The sequence below is a fragment of the Mustelus asterias genome, chromosome 17 (assembly GCF_964213995.1).
Source record: "Mustelus asterias chromosome 17, sMusAst1.hap1.1, whole genome shotgun sequence".
NCBI classification, from domain to species: domain Eukaryota; kingdom Metazoa; phylum Chordata; class Chondrichthyes; order Carcharhiniformes; family Triakidae; genus Mustelus; species Mustelus asterias.
Window position 1 is genome coordinate 68,082,084 of NC_135817.1, and position 26,924 is coordinate 68,109,007.

At 44.9% G+C, this 26,924-nt stretch overlaps 1 protein-coding gene across 1 annotated transcript in view; it reads right to left on the minus strand.

Moving 5' to 3' along the window:
- Window positions 1–26,924, minus strand: part of LOC144506076 (uncharacterized) — a 186,980-nt gene that overhangs the window by 71,830 nt on the left and 88,226 nt on the right. The window contains exons 4-6 of the mRNA XM_078231893.1: window positions 26,157–26,289; window positions 3,762–3,949; window positions 647–747 (exon numbers count right to left, since the gene is read on the minus strand). Coding sequence (XP_078088019.1) covers window positions 647–747; window positions 3,762–3,949; window positions 26,157–26,289 — 422 coding nt within the window. The remainder of the gene's footprint in view (window positions 1–646; window positions 748–3,761; window positions 3,950–26,156; window positions 26,290–26,924) is intronic.

Genomic DNA, 26,924 nt, shown 5'->3' on the forward strand with positions numbered 1-26,924 from the left:
TCAAAGGTATGAACCCAAATGAGAAAAGAAAATGGCAGTACTAGCCAAAGTAATCAACCAGGCTGCAAAAAGGAAAGTTCTATAAAGTATCAGAAAGAAACTGGCTTAAACAGCAAAGAACAAAACACTTATACATTTCCATCATTTACAATGCCATCTGGAACTGAATAATTGCAGTACAGTTTTATAGGATAATCCAAAAGCTATTCCTTCATTTTTACCTTACTAATATGTGGAATTCCCTCAAGAGCTCGATAGTGGTTTGGTGTGCTGAAACTGAAATAATGTTGGCTTGTAGGTGTTAATAAGATATTAGTAATGGAGAAATTCCCTCACAGGTCTGACTAAATTAGCAATGTTTTAACCAAAGAATAGATCTTTCAAATTAACGAACTTCGGACTGTGGATTTAAAGCTTTCTTCATTCACACAGCCACAAGGCTCCAAATTGAAGAGACTGGACTTTATTCTTATGATGAAATCATTTTTGGATCATAGAGGTAAACCATCTAACAGTCATAAAGAAAACAGATGATTTTCATAACAGATTTTATTTTCAAAAATCTACTTTCTTTGACGAAATTCGATATATTTTGGAAGGTAGTTCCAGGTTTGTCGCTACATACTAATGAAACAAAGGAATATACCTCAGATTTCCTTGAATACTTGGGATTTTCACTGTTGGTGTTTACGGAAATTTTCTTTGATATCTTTTGACGTTGGTCATTTTCGGTGCTTGTCGGTGAAGCTAAACAAAGAAAATCATACATTACATTGCAGATACGTTGAACATGGCCTGTTAGATATTAATTATATAAATCTAAAGTGGTTACTATAAAGTATATTAATCTACCTCGCCACTCTTCCATTGTTAAATATTTTCAAGGTGTTTGGTTGGATGTTATTCTCATTGAGTAGAAACGGACTTGTCAGGGTGGGAATTGTTGGTGAGGAGAGGCGAGTCTTTCTGTAGATGTACCCCTTGTCCATGCACCATAGATGCCCGATTAGGAGCCACCCCACCCGAAGGCTCAGGCAGACCATCAGCTTGTGCTGGGTAGTTTGCCAATGTGGCAAAGGCCATTAACGTCTTCAACTGTTATTGTGCGATTAGGTCAATTTAAGGTCACTCTGTTTTTATAATTTCTCCTATCGATTTGATTTGATTTGATTTTGATTTATTATTGTCACATGTATTAGTATACAGTGAAATAGTGAATCAATATTAATTATTTTTAATGTTGGATTCTTTTACCCCTGCAACTGGATACAATAGTTTACCCAAAATTCAAGGAATGTTTGTCTGGAGCTCTGCATGACAACGTTCCGATGAGACAGGGGGGTGTTGGTAGGGTACGGGAACCGTGGTGCACGAAGGTTGTGATGAACCTGGTGAATAAGAAAAGAGAGGCGTACAGAAGGTTCAGAGAGCTAGGAGGTGTTAAGGATTTAGAGGAGTATACGGGATGTAGGAAGGAGCTTAAGAAGGAAATTAGGAGAGCGAGAAGGGGTCATGAGAAGGCCTTGGCGGGTAAGATTAAGGAGAATCCCAAGGCTTTCTACAAATATGTCAAGAGTAAAAGGATGAGATGTGAAGGCATAGGACCCTTAAAAGGTGAAGGGGGAAAAGTTTGTGTGGAACCGTTAGAAATGGCGGAGCTGCTTAATGAATACTTTACCTCGGTATTCACGGTGGAAAGGGATCTGGGTGGTTGTACTGCTGGTTTGCGGTGGACAGAAAGGATCGAGCATGTGGACATAAAGAAAGAGGATGTGTTGGAACTATTGAATGGCATCAAGGTTGGTAAGTCGCCGGGACCGGATGGGATGTACCCCAGGTTACTGTGGGAGGCGAGGGAGGAGATTGCGGAGCCTTTGGCGATGATCTTTGCATCGTCGATGGAGACGGGAGAGGTTCCGGAGGATTGGAGGATTGCAGATGTGGTCCCTATATTCAAGAAAGGGAACAGGGACAGCCCGGGAAATTACCGACCGGTGAGTCTAACCTCAGTGGTTGGTAAGTTGATGGAGAGGATCCTGAGAGACAGGATTTATGATCATCTAGAGAAGTTTAGTATGATCAAAAGTAGTCAGCACGGCTTTGTCAAGGGCAGGTCGTGCCTTACGAGCCTGGTTGAGTTCTTTGAAAATGTGACCAAACACATTGACGAAGGAAGAGCGGTGGATGTGGTCTATATGGACTTCAGCAAGGCGTTCGATAAGGTCCCCCATGCAAGACTTCTTGAGAAAGTGAGAGGGCATGGGATCCAAGGGGCTGTTGCCTTGTGGATCCAGAACTGGCTTGCCTGCAGAAGGCAGAGAGTGGCTGTGGAGGGGTCTTTCTCTGCATGGAGGTCAGTGACCAGTGGAGTGCCCCAGGGATCTGTTCTGGGACCCTTGCTGTTTGTCATTTTCATAAATGACCTGGATGAGGAAGTGGAGGGATGGGTTGGTAAGTTTGCTGACGACACCAAGGTAGGTGGTGTTGTGGATAGTTTGGAGGGATGTCAGAAGTTGCAGCGAGACATAGATAGGATGCAAGACTGGGCGGAGAAGTGGCAGATGGACTTCAACCCGGATAAGTGTGTGGTGATCCATTTTGGCAGATCCAATGGGATGAAGCAGCAGTATAATATGAAGGGTACCATTCTTAGCAGTGTAGAGGATCAGAAAGACCTTGGGGTCCGGGTCCATAGGACTCTTAAATCGGCCTCGCAAGTGGAGGATGCGGTCAAGAAGGCGTACGGCGTACTGGCCTTCATTAATCGAGGGATTGAGTTTAGGAGTCGGGAGATAATGCTGCAGCTTTATAGGACCCTGGTTAGACCCCACTTGGAGTACTGCGCGCAGTTCTGGTCACCTCATTACAGGAAAGATGTTGAAGCCATTGAAAGGGTGCAGAGGAGATTTACAAGGATGTTGCCTGGATTGGGGGGCATGCCTTATGAGGATAGGTTGAGGGAGCTTGGTCTCTTCTCCCTGGAGAGACGAAGGATGAGAGGTGACCTGATAGAGGTTTACAAGATGTTGAGAGGTCTGGATAGGGTAGACTCCCAGAGGCTATTTCCAAGGGCTGAAATGGTTGCTACGAGAGGACACAGGTTTAAGGTGCTGGGGGGTAGGTACAGAGGAGATGTCAGGGGTAAGTTTTTCACTCAGAGGGTGGTGGGTGAGTGGAATCGGCTGACGTCGGTGGTGGTGGAGGCAAACTCGTTGGGGTCTTTTAAGAGACTTCTGGATGAGTACATGGGATTTAATGGGATTGAGGGCTATAGATAGGCCTAGAGGTGGGGATGTGATCGGCGCAACTTGTGGGCCGAAGGGCCTGTTTGTGCTGTGGCTTTCTATGTTCTATGTTCTAAAATATTCTGCAGAGCAATATGCGTGAGATTAAAATGGACTCTATTCAGAGATTTCCATATTCAGCCAAAAGGAAGGGACATTGAGCGAGATGCTGTTTGCAGAGTTTTCACTGTAGATACAGCACCACAATGACAGTCATTGAAACCAAATAGCTCGCCAATATCTGAGAATCTTGTCAAATGTATGGCTAGCAAATTCAAGTATCAAGTCATCCTTGAACTTGGTTATGTAAAATGTGGTTTTAATTTACACCACCAAAGTAAATCATTTTTAAATAAAATGTATCATTAAAAATTTTGAAAGAATATTTTCAATGAAGTTTACATGATGGGATAGGACAGAGAATGCCAAACTAATATAGTCATACTATACTTTACTATAACAAAACTGGTAGCTTACAAGTCACAGTAGTAATGTAGTTGGTGGGCTCACTCCAGACACCCTCTTCTTTTGCTTTGGTAACTCGGACTCCAAATTCATAAACAGTATTTGGTTTAAGATCGTCTATCGTTGTTTCACTTGTTGGGCAGCACTGGTACAGCCAATTCTTGTTTCTTTCTTTTTCTCGATATCGAACAGTAAAATGACTAAAAGGAAAAATTAAAAGCAGAGAGGTTTTTTTTATTTGCTCATGGGAGGTGAATGTCAATGGCAAGGCCAGCATTTGTTGCCTTTGCTAAAGATTGTCTCCAGTCTAACCATCTATTATCAATCCGTACAGTAAGATTGTTCAGCTTCACAAAAGAAAGCTAAATTTATAGTAGCCATGTGTCCAATGTAACAACAGTTTCAGTATATTCATGTCATCACAGCAAGTTATATACATATTAAAATAATTTTTTACCTAATGTGCTATACACGCTGAATATCATGGGGGCAATTCTCCCAGCCCGCTGTGCTGCTTTTGTAGCGTAGTGGGCAGGGAGATTCAAGCAGAGACCGTTTCGTGGGCACCCCGCTAGGCACCACGGCCTCTGTGAGTCTCCAGCAGCCAAATTTCTGGCGCCGTCAGCTCTGCGCCAGAAATTGGCGCAGAGCTGAATAAATTATGGTAATCATAATTTGAATATCTTTAACCTATAATTAGCGGGCCCGTGAACGAAGTCTCAGTGCCCACTAGCCTCTCTGCCACCGCCAGGAGTGAAAGGGGGCAATTGAGGCCTCCCTCCAGGAGGTCAGGGGTGAGGGGGTGTGCCCCCTGGACATTGCCCCCTGACAGTGCCCAAGAGGTAGAGTGGCAATGCCCCAGGGGACATCTTGGCATTGCGCACCAAGCATCAGGCAGTGGACAGGGGACAGGTCCTAATGGGGTGGGCCTCTGGGGGAAATCGTTGGGGTGCTATCTGTGGGGGTGAGGGTTCCCACTGCCACTCTGCATAAGACCATAAGACCATAAGACATAGGAACCGAATTAGGCCACTCGGCCCATCAAGTCTGCTCCGCCATTCAATCATGGCTGATTTTTTTTCATCCCCATTCTCCTGCCCTTTTCCCATAACCCCTGATCCCCTTATCAATCAAGGACCTATCTATCTCTGTCTTAAAGACACTCAATGACCTGGCCTCCACAGCCTTCTGCGGCAAAGAGTTCCACAGATTCACCACTCTCTGGCTGAAGAAATTCCTCCTCATCTCTGTTTTAAAGGATCGTTCCTTTAGCCTGAAGTTGTGCCCTCTGGTTCTAGTTTTTCCTACTAGTGGAAACATCCACACCATGTCCACTCTATCCAGGCCTCGCAGTATCCTGTAAGTTTCAATAAGATCCCCCCTCATCAAAGAACAAAGAACAAAGAACAATACAGCACAGGAACAGGCCCTTCGGCCCTCCAAGCCCGCGCCGCTCCCCGGTCCAGGATTGAATCCTGAATCCAGGATCCCCGCCCAATTTTCCAGCCTATCTACATCCTAATATCCTATCCACCGAGCTGTCCCTCACAGCTACGATGCTTTGTTCATCACAACCTATTAACTCACCCCCACCCCCCCATTCCAGACCATGTGATCTCCAGGGAGAGGCGAAAACCCAGAGTGAAAACCCCAGGGCCAATATGGGGAAAAATAAATCTGGGAAATTCCTCTCCGACCCCCTGAGGCGATCGAAACGAGTCCAGGAGATCACACTGGCCCTGATCAGAAAATGCTTCCCAACCCTATTCATTTCCACTTCTGCTTTACGAACACCATCTGAATTCCCTGCCCCCGAGACAGGTTCCCAACTATCCGCAGTCTCGCTCTGTACTGGCACCAGCAAGATGATCATAGAATGAAGCCTTGAAACGAGAAACAAAGAACAATTAGCCCGCGCCGCTCCCTGGTCCAAACTAGACCACTCTTTTGTATCCCTCCATTCCCACTCCTATCATATAGCTGTCAAGATAAGTCTTAAACGTTCCCAGTGTGTCCGCCTCCACCACCTTGCCCGGCAACACATTCCAGGCCCCCACGACCCTCTGTGTAAAATATGTCCTTCTGATATCTGTGTTAAACCTCCCCCCCTTCACCTTGAACCTATGACCCCTCGTGAACGTCACCACCGACCCGGGGAAAAGCTTCCCACCGTTCACCCTATCTATGCCTTTCATAATTTTATACACCTCTATTAAGTCTCCCCTCATCCTCCTTCTTTCCAAGGAGAACAACCCCAGTTTCCCCAATCTCTCCTCATAACCAAGCCCCTCCATACCAGGCAACATCCTGGTAAACCTCCTCTGTACTCTCTCCAAAGCCTCCACGTCCTTCTGGTAGTGTGGCGACCAGAACTGGACGCACTATTCCAAATGCGGCCGAACCAACGTTCTATACATCTGCAACATCAGACCCCAACTTTTATACTCTATGCCCCGTCCTATAAAGGCAAGCATGCCATATGCCTTCTTCACCACCTTCTCCACCTGTGACGTCACCTTCAAAGATCTGTGGACTTGCACACCCAGGTCCCTCTGCGTCTCTACACCCTTTATGGTTCTTCCATTTATCGGTAGCTCCTCCCTACATTATTCCCACCAAAATGCATCACTTCGCATTTATCAGGATTGAACTCCATCTGCCATTTCTTTGCCCAAATTTCCAGCCTATCGATATCCTTCTGTAGCCTCTGACAATGTTCCTCACTATCTGCAAGTCCTGCCAGTTTTGTGTCGTCCGCAAACTTACTGATCACCCCAGTTACTCCTTCTTCCAGATCATTTATATAAATCACAAACAGCAGAGGTCCCAATACAGAGCCCTGCGGAACACCACTAGTCACAGGCCTCCAGCCGGAAAAAGACCCTTCCACTACCACCCTCTGTCTTCTGTGACCAAGCCAGTTCTCCACCCATCTAGCCACCTCCCCCTTTATCCCATGAGATTCATCCTTCTAAACTCCAACGAGTACTGACCCAGAGTCCTCAACCGTTCCTCATACGACAAGCTCTTCATTCCAGGAATCATTCTTATGAACCTCCTCTGGACCCTTTCCAAGGCCAGCACATCCTTCCTTAGATATGGGGTCAAAAACTGCTCACAATACTCCAAATGGGGTCTGACCAGCGCCTTATACAACTCAGAAGTACATCTCTGCTCTTGTGTTCTAGTCCCCTCGACATGAATGCTAACATTGCATTTTCCTTCCTAACTGCCAACTGAACCTGCATGTTAACCTTAAGAGAATCCCTGCAGAGGGATTGCGAGCAGAGGGAGGGAGGCCAGCGATCGGGGCTGGGCATCGGGGGGGGGGGGGGGGGGATCGGCCTGCCGGGGGGTCGGGGGAGGATCAGGAAATCTGGGCTGCCGGGGATTGGGGTGGGGTGTTGAGGCTGGGCCATGGAGGGTGGGAGGGCCAGGGATGCGGGAATCATGGAACTGGCCAGAGATCAAGCTGGCCAGCGATTTGAAGGTCGGCAGTGCGGGGACATTGCACATGTGCTGATCTCAGTGCTGACAGATTGGCACATGCGCAGTGGCTCGCTCAGTGCTACGCTGCCAGCCTCTCTAGCAGGAATAGGCCCCGCCCCTGGATTTTTCACATAAATCACGCTGCATTCTGCAGTGCACAGAGTGTGGGAGATTCATTTCAAAACTACCGCTGAAAAAAACAAAGGGATTTATTCCAGTTGTTCGGCAAATTTGACACTTAGAATGTTTTTGGGAGAATTACCTCCCCAGTGTCTTTCAAATGAAATGACAACTGCTTGACTTTGCAGTCAAGAACTTTACTAATCCATCTGACCAGAGCTGAAGAGTTACCGAAATTTCTTCTCGAGGGCAAAGTGAGGTGCAGCAGAAAGAAGGATTGGCCTCGGTATAGTTAGATGATGGATGTCACTGGGCTGATGCACACAAGCACCAATGGATGTGTGAGGATGGCACAAGACAGACAAGTGTGGCATATCATGACAGCAGACTTCCTGGTGGAAGTATTCACAGGCAGCAACAGCAGCAGAGGTCCTATCATCCCAATTTCTCATGAAAAGCATGAAAAAAGCATGGATTCCAACTAAATCAATTGACCTCTGATGAAATCCTAAGGATACACTAGTTGAATTCTCCAATGCCTCTTCTCGCAGGACCAATGGTGGGCAGGGGGATAGAGAGAATTCTGCAGGAGACCCAAAAACAGTTTCACGCAGGTATGAAATTACAGCAGGATTTATCGATGCTGCCTGCTATGGCATATAGAGAACCCTGCTGGTGGCCGTCACAAAACTGATTTGCATCCCGCTTGTGGGAAACAGATGAAGGTCCCCATGGAATTCTCTACCCATGCCCAATGTTCCATGATATCAGCAGAAAATCACGCTGCTCCAGAACACATCTTGAAAAAATGTGGCATGCAGCTTTTAGGCCTGAGGGAGCTCCGGAGTTCAGGAGGGAGGCTGCCAATGACCCTGGTCCCTGAAACACCACAGCAGTGGATAAAGAACAAAGAACAAAGAACAATACAGCACAGGAACAGGCCCTTCGGCCCTCCAAGCCCGCGCTGCTCCTTGGTCCAAACTAGACCATTCTTTTGTATCCCTCCATTCCCACTCCGTTCATATGGCTGTCTAGATAAGTCTTAAACGTTCCCAGTGTGTCCGCCTCCACCACCTTGCCTGGCAGCGCATTCCAGGCCCCCACCACCCTCTGTGTAAAATATGTCCTTCTGATATCTGTGTTAAACCTCCCCCCCTTCACCTTGAACCTATGACCCCTCGTGAACGTCACCACCGACCTGGGGAAAAGCTTCCCACCGTTCACCTTATCTATGCCTTTCATAATTTTATACACCTCTATTAAGTCTCCCCTCATCCTCCGTCTTTCCAGGGAGAACAACCCCAGTTTACCCAATCTCTCCTCATAACTAAGCCCCTCCATACCAGGTAACATCCTGGTAAACCTCCTCTGTACTCTCTCCAAAGCCTCCACGTCCTTCTGGTAGTGTGGCGACCAGAACTGGACGCACTATTCCAGATGCGGCCAAACCAACGTTCTATACATCTGCAACATCAGACCCCAACTTTTATACTCTATGCCCCGTCCTATAAAGGCAAGCATGCCATATGCCTTCTTCACCACCTTCTCCACCTGTGATGTCACTTTCAAGGATCTGTGGACTTGCACACCCAGGTCCCTCTGCGTATCTACACCCTTTATGGTTCTGCCATTTATCATATAGCTCCTCCCTACATTATTTCTACCAAAATGCATCACTTCGCATTTATCAGGATTGAACTCCATCTGCCATTTCTTTGCCCAAATTTCCAGCCTATCTATATCCTTCTGTAGCTTCTGACAATGCTCCTCACTATCTGCAAGTCCTGCCAATTTTGTGTCGTCCGCAAACTTACTGATCACCCCAGTTACACCTTCTTCCAGATCATTTATATAAATCACAAACAGCAGAGGTCCCAATACAGAGCCCTGCGGAACACCACTAGTCACAGGCCTCCAGCCGGAAAAAGACCCTGACACTACCACCCTCTGTCTTCTGTGACCAAGCCAGTTCTCCACCCATCTAGCCACCTCCCCCTTTATCCCATGAGATCCAACCTTTTTCAACAGCCTACCATGAGGGACTTTGTCAAACGCTTTACTAAAGTCCATATAGACGACATCCACGGCCCTTCCCTCGTCAACCATTCTAGTCACTTCTTCAAAAAACTCCACCAGGTTAGTGAGGCATGACCGCCCTCTCACAAAACCATGCTGACTATCGTTAATGAGTTTATTCCTTTCTAAATGCGCATACATCCTATCTCTAAGAATCTTCTCCAACAACTTCCCCACCACGGACGTCAAGCTCACCGGCCTATAATTACCCGGGTTATCCTTCCTACCCTTCTTAAATAACGGGACCACATTAGCTATCCTCCAATCCTCTGGGACCTCACCTGCGTCCAGTGACGAGACAAAGATTTGCGTCAGAGGCCCAGCGATTTCATCTCTCGTCTCCCTGAGCAGCCTTGGATAGATTCCATCAGGCCCTGGGGATTTGTCAGTCTTTAAATTCTCTAACAAACCTAACACTTCCTCCTTTGTAATGGAGATTTTCTCCAACGGTTCAATACTCCCCTCCGAGACACTCCCAGTCAACACATCCTTCTCCTTTGTGAATACCGACGCAAAGTATTCATTTAGGATCTCCCCTACTTCTTTGGGCTCCAAGCATAATTCCCCACTTTTGTCCCTGAGAGGTCCGATTTTTTCCCTGACAACCCTTTTGTTCCTAACGTATGAATAAAATGCCTTGGGATTCTCCTTAATCCTGTCTGCCAAGAACATTTCGTGACCCCTTTTTGCTCTTCTAATTCCCCATTTGAGTTCTTTCCTACTTTCTTTGTACTCCTCCAGAGCTCCCTCCGTTTTTAGCTGCCTGGACCTACCATACGCCTCTCTTTTCTTTTTGACCAGTCCCTCAATTTCCCTGGTTATCCACGGTTCTCGAATCCTACCCTTCCTATCCTTCTTTTTAACAGGCACATGCCTGTCCTGTAGCCCTAACAACTGTTCCTTAAAAGACTCCCACATGCCAGATGTGGATTTACCCTCAAACAGCCTCTCCCAATCAAGAGCTGCCAATTTCTGCCTAATCCCACTAAAGTTAGCCTTCCCCCAATCCAACACCTTACCCTTGGGACACCACTCATCCTTTTCCATCACTATCCTAAAGCTAACAGAATTGTGGTCACTATTTGCCACATGTTCCCCTACCGAAACTTTGAAGACCTGACCGGGCTCATTCCCCAGTACGAGGTCCAGTATAGCCCCCTCTCTAGTCGGGCTATCTACATATTGTTCCAAAGAACCCTCCTGTACGTATCCAACTGGGGGAGCATGTATCAGGTGGGTCTTCCAAATTCACTGTCTTTGAGGAGGTCTATTTTCCAGCTTCAGAGTGTTCCTAGAAATCCATCTTCCTTTTCAGGAGGTCCATCGCCTTTCTTCAACACTGGATCAGTGATGTAGGGCATCTTTTAAACATGCACCTCAACAGGACATCGGGACGCACACACTCAACCTGCCTTATGACAAAAGACTGTTTGATCTTGCTGTGTGCAAATTAGCTGCTGCATTTCTTACATTCCAACAGTGACTACACTTCACAAGTACTTAATTGGTTGTAAAGCACTTTGGATCCTTCCGAGGTAGCGGAAGGTGCCATATGAATGTAAATCATTACTTTTCTCACTCTTTCACTGCCTTTGCTCCATATGCTTTGATGCTCTTGCTTAGCAAAAATCTATCAAGCTCAGCCTTGAAAACCACAACTGATCCAACATTGTGCATCTTAAAAGTATTGGAAATGCATCAAACTAAATTGTGGAACCCTGCTAGCTGTGCAAAATCTCACTCCTCAATAAATGTGCAGATTGAATAACTGATAGAGAAGAACAGTAGATTCAACTCCTAGCAGTCTTGATCCTTCAGTGTGTGCACAGGGGAGCAAAACCATTTCTCAAAGCCCTCCTAGAAATTAAAACTTGGAATCAAATTTTAGCTTTGAGCAAGTGGAATGGTGAGGAGAATGTGAAAGAATTGGTACATTTTCTCAATTTTATTGAAAACTACTCCATAGCATTCCACTTGGTGATTGGTTGTTTTTATCCTGATACGATACAACCTTTTCTTTCCAGTCGCAGTAATTTGCCACAAGAATCACAGAATCTTTATAGAGCAGAAGGAGGCCATTTGGCCCATCAAATCTGCATTTTACCTAGTCTTACTTCCCTGTCTTTTACCCTTATTTTTCAACCATCCAGAATAAAGAAACAAAAGTGAGACCATTACTAATTAACAATGCTTAGTCGGGATGAGCAAAGCAAAAAAACAGGGAAAAGATGCAATTTACACAAAATGGGTTTGGAATGCATTCATCAGAACAATACAGAAGTTCTATTGGGCTATTAATGGGAGGTTAAATTTTCAGCAGGCAACATGAGCCAATTTAGCAATATATCAGTGTGCTCCCCAAGTGGCACCTCTATCGCCTCCCTTTAAAATCATTTTGGGGGTGTCACTTACAGCTTAGAAACAAGCATAAAGTAGATTTCCCTGGCATAAATTATTCCCCACCTTGAGCCTCTGGATGGGGAACGTTAAAATCATGGCCCAAGGGTCAAGGTGCCCTAGGGTCCATGTGCCCAGATTTCCCTGGAGAATAAACTCCCTGCATAATTTCCAGTATGACACAAAGTTGGGTGGGAGTGTGAGAATGATACAAAGTTGGGTGGGAGGGTGAGCTGTGAGGAGGATGCAGAGATGCTTCAGTGTGATTTGGAAAGGCTGAGTGTGTGGGCAGATGCAGTATAATATGGATAAATGTGAGGTTATCCACTTCTGTAGCAATAATAGGAAGACAGATTATTACTTAAATGCATGTAAATTAAGAGAGTTGGATACTCAGCGAGACTTGGTGTCCTCGTGCATCAGTTGCTGAAAGTACAGCAGGCAGTAAAGAAGCCAAATGGTATGTTGGTCTTCACAATGAGAGGATTTCAGTATAGGGATAGGAATATTTTGCTGCAATTGTATAGGATATTGGAGTATTGTGTGCAGCTTTGATGTCTTTATTTGAGGAAGGATGTCCTTACTATAGAGGAAGAACAGCAAAGGCTTCCAGACTGATTCCTGGAATGGCAGATCTGTCAAATGAAGAAAGATTAAGTCAGTTAGGATTATATTCAGTGAAGTTTAGGAGAGTGAGAGGGGATCTCATAGAAACTTATAAAATTCTAACAGGGTTAGACAGGGTAGATTCAGAAAGAATGTTCCCAGTGTTGGGGGAATCCAGAACTAGGGATCATAGTTTGAGGATAAGGGGTAAACCTTTTAGAACTGAGGTGAGGAGAAATTTCTTCACCCAGAGGGTGATGAATCTGTGGAATTTGCTACCACAAAATGTAGTTGAGGCCAAAACGTTGTCTGATTTCAAGAAGAAATTAGATTTGGCTCTAGGGGCTAAAGGGATCAAGGGATGTGGGGGGAAGGGGGATCAGGATATTGAATTCGATGGCCAGCCATGATCAAAATGAATGGCGGAGTAGGCTCAACGGCCGAATGGCCTACTCCTGCTTCTAGGTTCTATGTTTCCATGTATATTAACTTCTATGATTGCCACTAAATCGCTGGTCGAATCAGGAGAATCTGAACACAAAACCAACCTGTGCCATTTCCTGTCTGGGATTAATTAACGCTACCACTTGAAATGAAACATCCATGAATGTGACATAAGTTATTCGAAAATATCATTACAAACAAACCTAAGAAACCCACCACATCTGGCAAGAGTCAGAGTTTAAAAGACATTTTGGAATGGGGCATTGATGTCATGTCTGCCTGCAAATCTACATTATATGCACCATTTAGATAAAAGCACATTTTGAGCCAATAAAAACGTATAAGAGGAAACTACTAGGTTTAATAAACATGGTGGGCCCGATTTTGCCATTGCGTCGTGCTCGTCTTCAGGCGCAAAAACATGGTAACGTTGGGTGTGAGGCCATTAACGCGTCCGCGCAGATGGCCACTTTACCGAGGTGCGGGAATGGCCGCGATCCGATTTGTGCCCGAAACGGGTGCAACGGCAATTTAAATGCATTTGCATGCAGTTAAATTGAATTAATGAACTGCCTACCCAACTTTATCAGCATTTCCCCCTTTACCACCGCGTTCGCCAATCCGGAATCGCATCAAAATGGACATGCTGAATAAAAGTCTGTTTCGGGCACTCAAGCTGCTGAAGAGGCGAGTTCAGAGCTCCCAATGGCTCTCTGACTCAGATCAGTGGTGGAGGGGGGAGGGAGGCGGGCCAGATCATTCTCTGGTGGGGGGGGGGTGAGGGTGGAGAGAGGCCCGATCATTGTCTGGTTGGGGGAGGGGGGAGGGGGGAGGAGGAGGAGGCGGGTCAGACATACCTCTGGGGTGGAGGGAAGTGAGGCCAGATCATTCTCTGGGGGGGAGGGGAGTGAGACCAGATCATTCTCTGTGGGGCGGAGGGGGGGGGGGGGGGAGGAGGGGGAGGCTGAGGCCAGATCGTTCTCGGCTGGGGTGGGGGGGGGGGGTGGGGAGTGAGGCCAGATCACTCTTGTGGGGGGGGGGGAGTGAAGCCAGATCATTCTCTTGGGGGCGAGGGGAGTGAGGCCAGATCATTCTCTGGCGGGCGGGTGGGGAGGGGGGAGTGAGGCCAGATCATTCTCTGGTTTTGGTGGGGGAGGAGGGAGGCGGGTAAGATGGACCTCTGGTGGGGGGGGCGGGTAGGGTAGGGGGATCCAAAGAATAAAGAACAATACAGCACAGGAACAGGCCCTTCGGCCCTCCAAGCCCGCGCCGCTCCCTGGTCCAAACTCGACCATTCTATATCCGCTGCCACTCTACAGGCGATCAGTGGGGGGGAAGGGAGCAGGGAGTTGCGATCGGTCTGGGTAGCGGGGGGGCGGGGGTGGATCAGGGGGACAGTGATGTCTATGGGGGCCATCGCTCCCGGGCGCGCTTTTTCAAATTTTTTCTAACTGCGCATGCACAGTTCAGAGTTCCGATCATTTCGGGCGTGCTAAGCCCCGCCCACAGCACAATTTGAACTCGCAATTTATTTTTCAGGCTAAGTGCGTATGGGGGCGCCTGAAAGCAGATTTCTAAGTCGGATCTGAATTGCGCCCAGATTCAGCACTTAGAATGAAAATGGTAAAATCAGGCCCGGTGTGGGTTTGAAACACCAAGAGAACAGCAGGGTATTTGTTAGATGTCAGCTCAGATTTGATTTGATTTGATTTATTATTATTGTCACATGTATTAGCATACAGTGAAAAGTATTGCTTCTTGCCCGTTACACAAACAAAGCATACCGTTCATAGAGAAGAAAACGAGAGAGTGCAGAATGTAGTGTTACAATTATAGCTAGGGTGTAGAGAAAGATCAACTTAATGCAAGGTAGGTCTATTCAAAAGTTTGATGGCAGCAGGGAAGAAGCTATTTTTGTGTCGGTTGGTACGTGACTTCAGACCTGCATCTTTTTCCCGACGGAAGGTGGAAGAGAGAATGTCTGGGGTGCTGGCTGCATTGCCGAGGCAACGGGAAGTGTAGACAGAGTCAATGCATGGGCGGTTGGATTGCGTGATGGATTGGGCTACATTCACGGCCTTTTGTAGTTTCTTGCCGTCTTGGGCAGAGCAGGAGCCATACCAAGCTGTGATACACCCAGAAAGAATGCTTTCTATGGTGCATCTGTAAAAGTTGGTGAGAGTCGTAGCTGACATGCCAAATTTCCTTTGTCGTCTGAGAAAGTAGAGGCGTTGGTGGGCTTTCTTAACTATAGTGTCGGTATGGGGGGACCAGAACAGGTTGTTGGTGATTTGGACGCCTAAAAACTTGAAGCGCTCAACCCTTTCTACTTCGCCCCCGTTGATGTAGACAGGGGCATTTCTCCTCTACGCTTCCTGAAGTTGATGACAATCTCCTTTGTTTTGTTGACATTGAGGGAGAGATTATTGTTGCTGCATCAGTTCACCAGATTCTCTATCTCATTCCTGTACTCTGTCTCATCATTGTTTGAGATCTGACCCACTATGGTAGTGTCGTCAGCAAATTTGAAACTTGAGTTGGAGGGGAATTTGGCCACACAGTCATGGGTGTATAAGGAGTGTGGTAGGGGGCTGAGAGCACAGCCTGGTGGGGCCTCAACCAGTGTTGAGGATGACTGTGGAGGAGGTATTCCAGAGGGAGTGGCCATGGCCCAGGACATGGAGTTTGGAGATGAGTTTCGAAGGAATCATTGTGTTGAAGGCTGAGCTATAGTCAATAAATAGGAGTCTGACATCGGTGTCTTTGTTATCTAGGTGTTCCGGGGTTGAGTGCAGGGCCAGGGAGTTGGCGTCTGCTGTGGACTTGTTGCAGAGGTAGGCAAACTGTCGTGGATCCAGGCAATCCAGGAGGCAGAAATTGATTCGTGCCATGACTAGCCTTTCAAAGCACTTCATAATGATGGATGTCAGAGCCACCAGACAATAGTCATTAAGGCACGCTGCTTGGCTTTTCTTTGGTACTGGGATGATGGTCGTCTTCTTGAAACAGATAGGGACGTGAGATTGTTGTAAAGAGCGGTTGAAGATGTCTGCAAATACCCCCGCCAGCTGATCCGCGCAGGATCTGAGTGCTCGTCCAGGTACCCCATCCGGGCCAGTCGCTTTCCATGGGTTGACCTTCGAGAAAGCTGCTCTGACATCTGCAATGGTGACCTCAAATACAGTTGAACTCATCCAAATTTAACCAGCTTGTTTTTGCTTACAACATGTATGTTAATAGCAAGTCTTTATTAACTATTTGTGACTATACATAAATTATATAAAGGCAAGGAGCTATCTCCATTCTGGGTCTTAAAATGTCTCTGGCCAACACCACACTGACCCAAGCTCTGGGTCATGTGCCTTCTTACATCATTGTGTGGGTGGTACTATACTCAATGCCCCATTAACCTTGTGAGGGAAGATGTTCTGGCCTCCCCACGGGTGTTTCTTGCTGCGGGACATGGCGTGCCTTTCGCCAGCGGCAGAATCTTCTAGTCCTACCACTGTCGATGGGATTTCCCATTGACTTCTGCCGGGAGACCCAGGGCGGGGTTGCACCATTGGTGGGACCAGAAGGCCCCACCAGTACGCACAGCCAGAAAATTTTAGCCTGTATGTGCGAGACCCTTGTACCATTTAATAAGTGTTAGTCAACTTTCACATCTCGCCTTTGCCACATTCATTTTTAATGTAATTTTTACGCTCACATTCATTTTTAAAGTACCCTTCAACGGATTGCACAGTTAAAGCTAAAACAAGATTGCTAATCATACATTTTTTTTCATTCTGTTACTTTAATTTTTCTTTCTTGCTTCACTTCAATCTCATAATTCCTTAATTTTTAAAAAATTATTCCTCCTTTTCAAATATTGTTCTTCTGTTTAATAGGTTGGAAATAGACAAATAACCAATCTCCATTCCCTATTTTCTCTTTTGTTTTTCTATTCAGTATGTACTTTCCCTCTTTTATATCTGTCAGACATGCTAGTCTGCTTTGTAAAAATGTACTTCCCCCAAGCAGCTCTCTGACTCTTCTATTAGAAACAGCTTTCCTTTCTGCCTAACTATCAGGAATAGAAGACAGGGAACTGACCTAGGAACTAAAGGCCAAAAAGGGGTTCCCACACAGAGGACAAGGGGACACAACAGAGATTCTTAAACTGGAAAGAGTGCAGAAGAGATTTACTAGGATGCTACCGGGACTTGATGGTTTGAGTTACAAGGAGAAGCTTGATAGACTGGGACTTTTTTCTCTGCAGTGTAGAAGGCTGAGGAGTGATCTTATAGAGGTCTATAAAATAATGAGGGGCATAGATCAGCTAGAAAGTCAATATCTTTTCCCAAAGATAGCGGAATCTAAAACTAGAGGGCATAGGTTTAAGGTGAGAGGGGAGAGATACAAAAGTGTCCAGAGGGGCAATTTTTTCAGAGTGGTGAGTGTCTGGAACAAGCAGCCAGAGGGAGTAGTAGAGGCGGGTACAATTTTGTATTTTAAAAAGTGTTTAGACAGTTACATGGGTAAGATAGGTACAGAGGGATATGGGCCAAATGCCACCAACCTCCCCCCCCCGGAAGTGGCCAGACCATCTCCTGGTCATTCAGAGATGGGAAGGGGTGGATCTCAAACCCACAGAAATCAATGAGCTGCAACAGCTCCCTGCCACTCAAGGACAGGAAGGTGTGGGATTTAAGCCCAAATGTAGAACAGATAGGGAAGTAGAACTTCCTTTACTCCCACAGGTAGCAAGGAACAGGAGTTCGGTATAGGACACTCACTCACCCCAAGGCTGCTTGAGAAAACAGGATCCAGAAGGACCATGGAAAGGACACAAAGCACAAGACAGTGAAATAAACTCTCTCTTCCCTTGATAAAGTGCTAGAAAGCAGCGAAACAATGTGGGATGCAAGCTAAATTCGCAATATTAAACCTCAGTTGGAATTTTACTGGAGAGGAAAGGCAAGAATGGCCAGACACTATCCACAGCCAGCCCCAGACGTGGGATGAACAGGAGCTAAATGAACCTCAACAGGACCTGGACTCAACCTTCAGCAGCCCTGGGGTGAGTGAACCTTCTGCATCCACATAAAAATAAGGATTTTCTGATGGTTCCTGAGCACCGTCCACAGTTCGTTACAGTTTCACACCAAACACTGGGGGTAATCTGGTACACATGGGTATTAGGACACTCTTAAAAAGATAAACCCCTCAAACAAAAATATGGATCGAAAACTTCTCAAGCAGTCTAAAAATGGAGGAGACGCTGGCCACATGCGGGCTCACGACAATTAACAGACAAGTCTAGGAAGATGCAAGTATTCAATCACCTGAAAAAATGGGAAAACCTTTGACAAAGGATAGCTCTCCACAACTAACAAAAGGGCCCTCCCTTAAAAACTGCAAATTTCTAGACTCCCTGAATCACCTTGAACAATGGAAGGAATCCTGGCCACAGAGGGACTCATCATGACTAGCAAAAGAAAACTCCCCTAGGGGAGGCAACCACTAACTCCCCCAGGTCACTTAAAAAAAATATAAGGGACCCTGAACAAAGGGAAACTCATCATAACTAGCAACAAGATCCTGACTAAAAATGTAAACCTCGAATCATCCTTCTCTTTTGTTCTTCACCCAACATGGACTTCAAAATAGTCAATCTTTAATCTGAAAACCCCCTCTCAAAACCCCACCCTCAAACACAAAACATCCAACATATATGGGACACAACATGTACGGTACCATCCTGCCGCACCGAACCACCCTGCGCACCCAACAGACACATACACGGGAGGCAAAAGAGCCAAGACACAGGAAGACAACAAAACACCCTTCAACCCACTACCTACCCATCAACATCCCTATCAGGAAACCCCCAGGAATCTTCACCCCCAATTACTTAGCAACAAGCACATAAAACTCCCCCAGCCAGGAAACCCAAAAAGACTCTCCCAACCTCTGGAAACACAACAAAGGTCCCCAACCTAACAGCCCCATCCCCCTGGTACACAACACCTCAACAACCACCTCTCCCCAACCACCTACAATATGGCGGAACCCATGCAGCCACTACCCTCTTCTTATAGAGGTCCCAGCCAACACTTTTCACCCACCCCAACCTTTCTCCCCCACACACATATACCCACATTCATCCACCACCCCACACAAGAAAAAACTAACATGAGCAATATAAAAAAAGGAAAAGGCCCAGGAGACGAGAAGATAACAAGCCACAATATAAGGATAAGGCATCACGGGTTAGGTGTGAGCCGAAAGCAAAGAGGCAGAGCACAAAGAAAAGCCGACATGTCCTCTCTCTGTTCGACCCCAAAAACCTAGCATTAGAAACTTGGGCGAAATATTGGATAAAGCTTGAAAATGGGGATAATAATATGGAATTAAGCTACTCTTAAGAACATAAGAAATAGGAGCAACAACAGACCATATGGCCCATCAAACCTGTCCTGTCATTTGATACTGTACTATCATGGCTGATCTTAGCCTTAAACTCCATTTTCTCATCGCTCCCTACAAGGCTGTGTCCTCAGCCCCTACTCTACTCCTTATACATTTATTACTATGTGGCCAAATTCCCATCCAACATGATTTTCAAGTTTGCTGATGACACCACCGTAGTGGGTCGGATCTCAAACAATGATGAGACGGAGCATAGAAAAGGGATAGAGAATCTGGTGAACTGGTGCGACGACAATAATCTCTCCCTCAATGTCAACAAAATGAAGGAGATTGTCATTGACTTCAGGCAGCATAGTGTAGAACATGCCTCTGTCTACATTAATGGGGGCGAAGTAGAAATGTTTGAGAGCTTCAGGTTTTTAGGTGTCCAGGTCACCAACAATCTGTTCTGGTCCCCCTATGCCGACACTAAGAAAGCCCACCAATGCCTCTACTTTCTCAGAAGACGAAGGATATTTGGCATGTCAGCTACGACTCTCACCAACCTTTACAAATGCACCATAGAAAGTACTCTTTCTGGTTGTATCACAGCTTGGTATGGCTCCTGCTCTGCCCAAGGCCATAAGAAACTACAAAGGGTCGTGAATGTAGCCCAGTCTATCACGCAAACCAGCCTCCCATCTATTGACTCTGTCAACACTTCCCACTGCCTCGGAAAAGCAACCAGCATAATTAAAGACACCATGCACCCTGGACATTCTCTCTTCCACCTTCTTCCATAGGGAAAAAGATACAAAAGTCTCAGATCACGTACCAACCTACTCAAAAACAGCTTCTTCCCTGCTGCCATCAGACTTTTGAATGGACCTACCTCACTTTAAATTGATCTTTCTCTACACCCTAGCTATGACAGTAATACTACATTCTGCACTCTGTTGTTTCCTTCTCTATGAACGGTATGCTTTGTCTGTATAGCGCGCAAGAAACAATACTTTTCACTGTATACTAATACATGTGACAATAAATCAAATCAAATCAAAACGAGTCAGTATTGGAGTTCATTACAGAAGTGAGTTCAATCTGGAAAAGACACAGTAAGCTCCAATCTTCTCCTATGTAGAATTGGAGGACTCAATGCAGGAAGTGGAAAGGAGGAGAGATCACCTCTATATACAGAAGCCAAGGAGGCCATCCTGACAAACTCTGGGAAGGCAATGGGAGCAGATAGCTGTGGTTTTCAATGTCAGGAGTGCAGCCCCAAGGACCTGAATGCAGTGTCGAAAGAAGTTCAATAACCTCACATGAGTGGTTAAGATCAATGAATGCATCTCTAATGCCTTATTCCACCAACTGTACCCCTAGTTTCACAAACTCCACAATGCATCACAGTCCCCCTGAGTCATTTACCAACAATCTCTATCAATCATGACACATAACTAACAGTCATATGTTTTACCTAACCCTCACACATTCAGCTCTGCTGCAAATCTTGCATCTGCATCTCACAACTCACACATACTGCCATTACTCAACCACGATAACCACATCAACACATTACATCACACTCACTGACACACTCCCCTCTCTCTAATAGAACAAGGGGACACATAACTGAAGAGAGCAGCACATAACCAGTGGGGGACAGGCACAATTGCAAGTTCTTATCTTCAAGGCCAAGAGCATGCTCACCATCATTGGACCAGCTATGACTGAGGCCATGCTTGCAGCTGAAAGTATTGAAGGTGATGGTATGTTGCTAACTAATTTTCCTTCTTGCTTCCCACTCCAACCTCATCCCACAATCTCTTCTGATTCCCACATTGCAGATGGTGTATGCATCAATTTCTTGCTCCCCTCCCACCAGCCCACAACCCACTGCCTCCTTTTCCACTGCCCTCATTTTAGCCTTGTGCCTTTCTCTTTTCAGATGCCCATAGGAAATGGTTGTGTCCTAGCCTCCTGGAGGACAAGAGCATGCACAAGTTTGGATGTAGAGGACTCCAATGAGACATTTGATAGCATAGTATACGGAGAAAGCATGATGGGTGTGCTATGATTGGCATTCCAGGACAATGGAGGTGCCACCCTGGGGCATTCGTAGTAACTCCAAGGAACATGAGCTTACTGTCCTCTCCAAGGAAGAGAGTATTCATCTTCACACCATTGCCAGTGCTCTTTCTGATGCCTGTTTGCCAGCCAGCTCAGTCTGCTGCTGCCCATGCCAAACAGTGCAGTCTGAAGCTGAGCCTTCTAGGACTAGTTGCTTGAGGGAAACCTGCAAGTCCATCTGCAGCCTGCTATGGTGAAAGTCATAGGACAGGACTTTCCTCCCCCTCTGCGACGTGTTCGCAGTGGCAGGAGATGGCACACCGCTCGCTGCAGGTGGGATCTTATAGTCCTGCCATTGTTAACAGGGTTTCCCGTTGAACACATCCTCGCCACCAAGAAACCCGTGATGGGGGTGCACCGTTGGCGGAACCATAACATCCGACTGGCATAAACACTCAACAAGATTTCAGCAATCATAAGCCTTCCACCAACCATGCTGCAGCTACCAGATTACATTGCTTAGGAGCACTAGGGCAGGTAAAGGCACACAGAAGACAGATACTAAGGGAATGCACAAAGGTGAACAGTTGACTTTTCTTTGGAATACTGGATGGCTTATTCCATAAAGTTGGCTTGGAATGTTGGTTTTGTTTCCAAGAGAAAGTTAGGATGGTCATTAAGAGGTGGCATGTAAACTGAGGGACTGTAGGCGAATGAGTAATGGGGAATTGTATTCACGGCTACTGCAGTTGGATGAATCAATCATGGACAACTCAACCAGAAAAGGTTGCCAAGAAAGGTAGCTGCCTCCTCCTCCTCTTCCTCCAATTTCTTCTCAGCTGCTCACTGTGGCAAGGGCTGTGCTTTCATTATGATAACGCTGTGCAGAATGCAGTGGATGACCACAAATGGTGACACACATTCTGGTGGGTACTGAAGACTGCTCCAGAGAAGTCAACATTGTGGAAAAATTGTTCAAGCACCTCACTGGGCTGCTCAATAACATTTCACGTGGCAGCAAATCTCTCATTATATGCCCACATGTGAGTGGGCTAGGTACCTTTAAATACTGCTGGAGAAACTGACTTGCGGTCATGATTTATTGCGGTCATGATTTATTAAGTAGCAACATGGATAGTGATGAAAAGGGTATTGGGCTCAGTGGCTTCATTTGATCCCAATTTCCATATATTAATCTCTAATCTGAATGTTGTCTCACTTACACTCCCTGTTTCTTCCAATATCCCACACAGCACTGACACTTCACAGGATGTGCTCAATGTATGCAGTTGGTAACCTCCAGCTCTGCACATACACGTATGCATTACTATCAATCTGAAGACCCAAGAGGGTTACATTTATATTAATGAATAACTTGGCCAGAGATTATTGACATTGGCCCAGAATTTGAAGGCTTATCTCTTGGCATAATCCATTAGTAAGACTTTTTCCCACACTCTTCAGCTGGCAATTTGTTTTCTCTGTAGGTTGCCAGAAGTGCAAGTGCAGTGAGGACAATGGGTACGAGGGACCTTGGTAAATGTTAGATGTCAGTCTATGGCTGAAATCCTCTGTCCTCATTCGTGGTTGGGATTTCCTGGTGCCGCTGAGAGTGAATGGAGTTTTGGCTGGAATGCCAAATTTTCAGTTCTCGCTCACAATGGATATAGATGGCGAGTTATAGCGGATAAACTGAGACCTAAATCTGATCCATAAAGAGAAGTAAAGGGAAAGAAAGATTGGATTAAGAAAGGAAAAGTAAGAAAATGAATTTTAGGAAATTAAATTTTCAATTTAAAAAACCTGCAGGAATGAAACTCTACAGTTTATATTGGTCCCTTTCTTTGCCAGAGATTGACTGACATAATGTAAACATGCACTTCCTCATTAAAAGTTACTTATTCTATTACAAATCAGCCCTAACTTTCCACAGCGAGTTTAAATAGCAACTAATTCAAAAATGGGGTAAGTTCATGAAATTCACAGGGCATGAAATGGGGCTTGAGGGTAAGCTGCCATTAACACAAGGCAAATTGCAGGCTGGCACAAAATGTTCAATAAATAACTTGTGACGATTTGCAGTTCTCTTCCCTGCCACAAACTGCTGGGTAATTTGCATATTAATAACAGCAAGCACCATTAAACTCACTGTTACTTTAACAGCAAATCTTGGGCCAATTTGTGAGCTCCAGCTGCTACGTTACAGCCTTGTTTCTCAAGGGCTTGGCACGGAACTCAACAGTGACTCAAATTCCCAAGTAATCATTATGGCCTGGTGTTATATTCTCAATTTGATGCCAGATTTATACTGATACTATCATAAATCTAGTAGTAAATTCATACCTTTGGAATAAAAATAGTCTTAAGAGCAACACCTTAATTTCTGAATAATTATCTGTGCTTTTAATGCATATATACCTTATTACTTAGTTTGCTGCTATATTTTTAAGCATACAAAATATATGAAGGTATATTCAAACCCAAAGCCTCCGAGAGTCCTAATGAAACCCCATGAATTTCAGGCAAATATGGTTTCGCCTCATCATTCTCTTCAACTTTTCCTCGGTTTGAAGGGTCTTTGAATTAGTAACTTGAGAGCCAAATGTTATTAGAGAAAGAGCTTTTGCTCAAAGCATTGGACTATATAAATAATGTGTTTCACAAATACAATAACAAAGGGTTTAGTTATTTTTCCAATAATTGAATTTCCCCAATGCAATGGCAACAATAACACCCCTTTAGTAATAACAGTGGAGAAACTTAACTCTGTTTTGATAATTTATCCTCAAGATTGTCTGGTAACACAATTCCCACTTAGGCTTTATAGAATTATATATATAACGCATCAAATGTTATTTTTGAAATAAATTATAAAATAAAGATATTACAATGTGCTAACTTACAACTCCCTCAGCTCTCAACCCAGACTAATGGAATGAAAATCTGTTCTCTCTCACACAGCTCCAAGAGGTGAGCATTGGCACACTCAACCCTACTTCACTGCAAGCATGAGTCCACATTATAAAACTGTAATTCAGTACCCATTGGCATTGAACCACTGGCCATACACAGCAAGTTCATATGTGTGCCTGTGCTACGCTTAACCTGTGAGTGATTGATGTTGCCACTGGAGGCTAAAAATATGAATGATATCCCCCATCAAAAGAACATACTTTTTTTAAAAAGTAAGGAGCATTATTTGTTTTCCATTTAATCACAGAAAACTTCCATTATTGCAATGTTCTCTATATCCTTTAGACAAACAGTAACAAATAACACATAAATTTTACAAAGGAGCTTGTAAAATTACTCACTTTCAAAGATCAATGTGCTAATGTTAAGTTACAGAATGTAAATAAACCAAATGCAGCAAATATACTTTTTTGTGAAGCAATGCTGCACTATCCAATATATTTACAAATAAAAGAGATTAAGATTGATAGAGATTAGAAATTAATTATTCGTAGTTGCTGAGATAAAGAACCAAGTGTCAGGTATTGTTGCTCCATGATTGAAGCATTCAAGTTCTGAGATTTCTGATACATATTCGCGTCAGTGAGAAAGAAATAATTGGCGGATTCACACAATGGTATATTTGGTTAGTGCACAAATTTTAGGATTGTCAATACTAATTAGCGAAAAAACAAGCCAGCTGACAGATTAGTAACAGTTTTCATAGAATAGAATCATAGAATCCCTACAGTGCGAAGGAGGCCATTAGGCCCATCGAGTCTGCTCCGACCACAATCCCACCCAGCCCCTATCCCCGTAACCCCACGTATTTACCCTGCTAGTCGTCCTGACACTAAGTGGCAATTTAGCATAGCCAATCAACCTAACCCACTTTTCTTTGGAGTGTGGGACCTGGAGGAAACCCACGCAGACTCGGGGAGAATATGCAAACTCCACACAGACAGTGACCTGAACCAGGAATCGAACCCAGGTCCCTGGCGCTGTGAGGCAGCAGTGCTATCAACTATGCCACTGTGCCATCCCATGATTGAAGCATGATTGATTTTTGTGTTGCTTATTTAATTTCCATTGAGCTCACTCAATTCATTGAGGTAGATTTGACTTGAGCATGTTCAAGTTAACGGAGAAAGCTACAACATTGGGTTTCCATTAGAATAGGGAAGGGGGCTATGGGAAAAACAAAGCCCAATGCCAAACTGCCACAATACTTGTAGGCAACTTGACCTCCGGGCCTGAAAAAGAAGTGGGGTTGAGGTGGGATTGCAATTTGATTTCAGGACATGGGGGGATCTCAGTGAGGCAGAGGCTCATTTTCAGTAGAACCCAGAGATGAACTCCTGTTCCTCCAAATTCCATTAAATAAAATCTGCTGGGCTCCTCTCTGGTTGGATTGTCAGCTGATATTATAGCAAGTGTGGATAGGCCACACTTCACCCAGTACCACTATGAAATGGCACCCATGGTCCGAAGCAATAGACTAAAAGAGCCTCTCATATAACTCAGATTGGCAACCCAGTCACCCAACATTGAACCATGGGGAAGGTAGTTACAATCATACAGTCAGTGGGAACTAAACGGTAAGTCATCTTCAATCATTTTGGGGATGCTACAGCCCTCTTTCCTCAAAATTTTCCTCAGTATTTTGAATTTTTCAGTGAAGTTAAACCATGTGGTATAATCTTTTCTTGAGAACATTCCATAATGTGCACTTTGAAAGATAAAAATCGGAGATAAGCATCTGCATTTAAGGAAATGCTTCTTAATGAACTAGGAACATACAAAAGGTTTCTTTATTCTTTTCAATGATCATTTGTAAACACACAGTTGAAATTTAATTACCTTTCATCTGCGCATTCGTTGCCAACATGCTTGTAAACTTTTCCTTTAAAACTGTTGGTCCATGTGAGAAACACAGATGTAGGGGTTCGAGTAGCTATCATTATCTGTGGAGGTTTTTGGAGATCCAGGTTTCCTGAAATGAAGGTGTAAAGTATATGCCATCACCGCATGTTAGACAGGATATAATGTACCCTTCATAAGAGTAAGATTTGAAATAACTATTTGGATTTTTCAGCATTTAAAAAAGAATTATTTATGTTTCAACTTTTAACATATCCAAAAGCCAATCATGCACCATGAGCAAAAAGTACAGCAGCAAAATGAGGGCAAACCTGCCACCAGATGTAATTAAGAACATTGACGGGTATATGCTATTTATATGAGTGCTTCTAGTTTGCAATGGATACAAAGATATAAAACACATGGTACCAGGAACCAGGAAAGCCAAGAGCAAAAGGTTTGTGGATTCAGACTGACAGTACTAACTGACACTCAAATAAGCCAATCCATGCAACCATCAGGAGTCAAAATTATTTTCTGACAAGTGCAAGTGAAAGAAAGAACAAGTCAAATAGAGGTGAGGATAATTCAGAGTGGCGGTTGAGAGAAATACACATTCCAGGGAAGAGATGCACTGTAGAACATCGAGAATTCCAACAAAATATCATAATGATCAGTGGTGGTACAATTTTTATGTAGTATATTATTTATCAATGAGAAATTGATGTTGCAGGCATTCCAGACTCTGCTCTGCTCTGATCCTCTTCC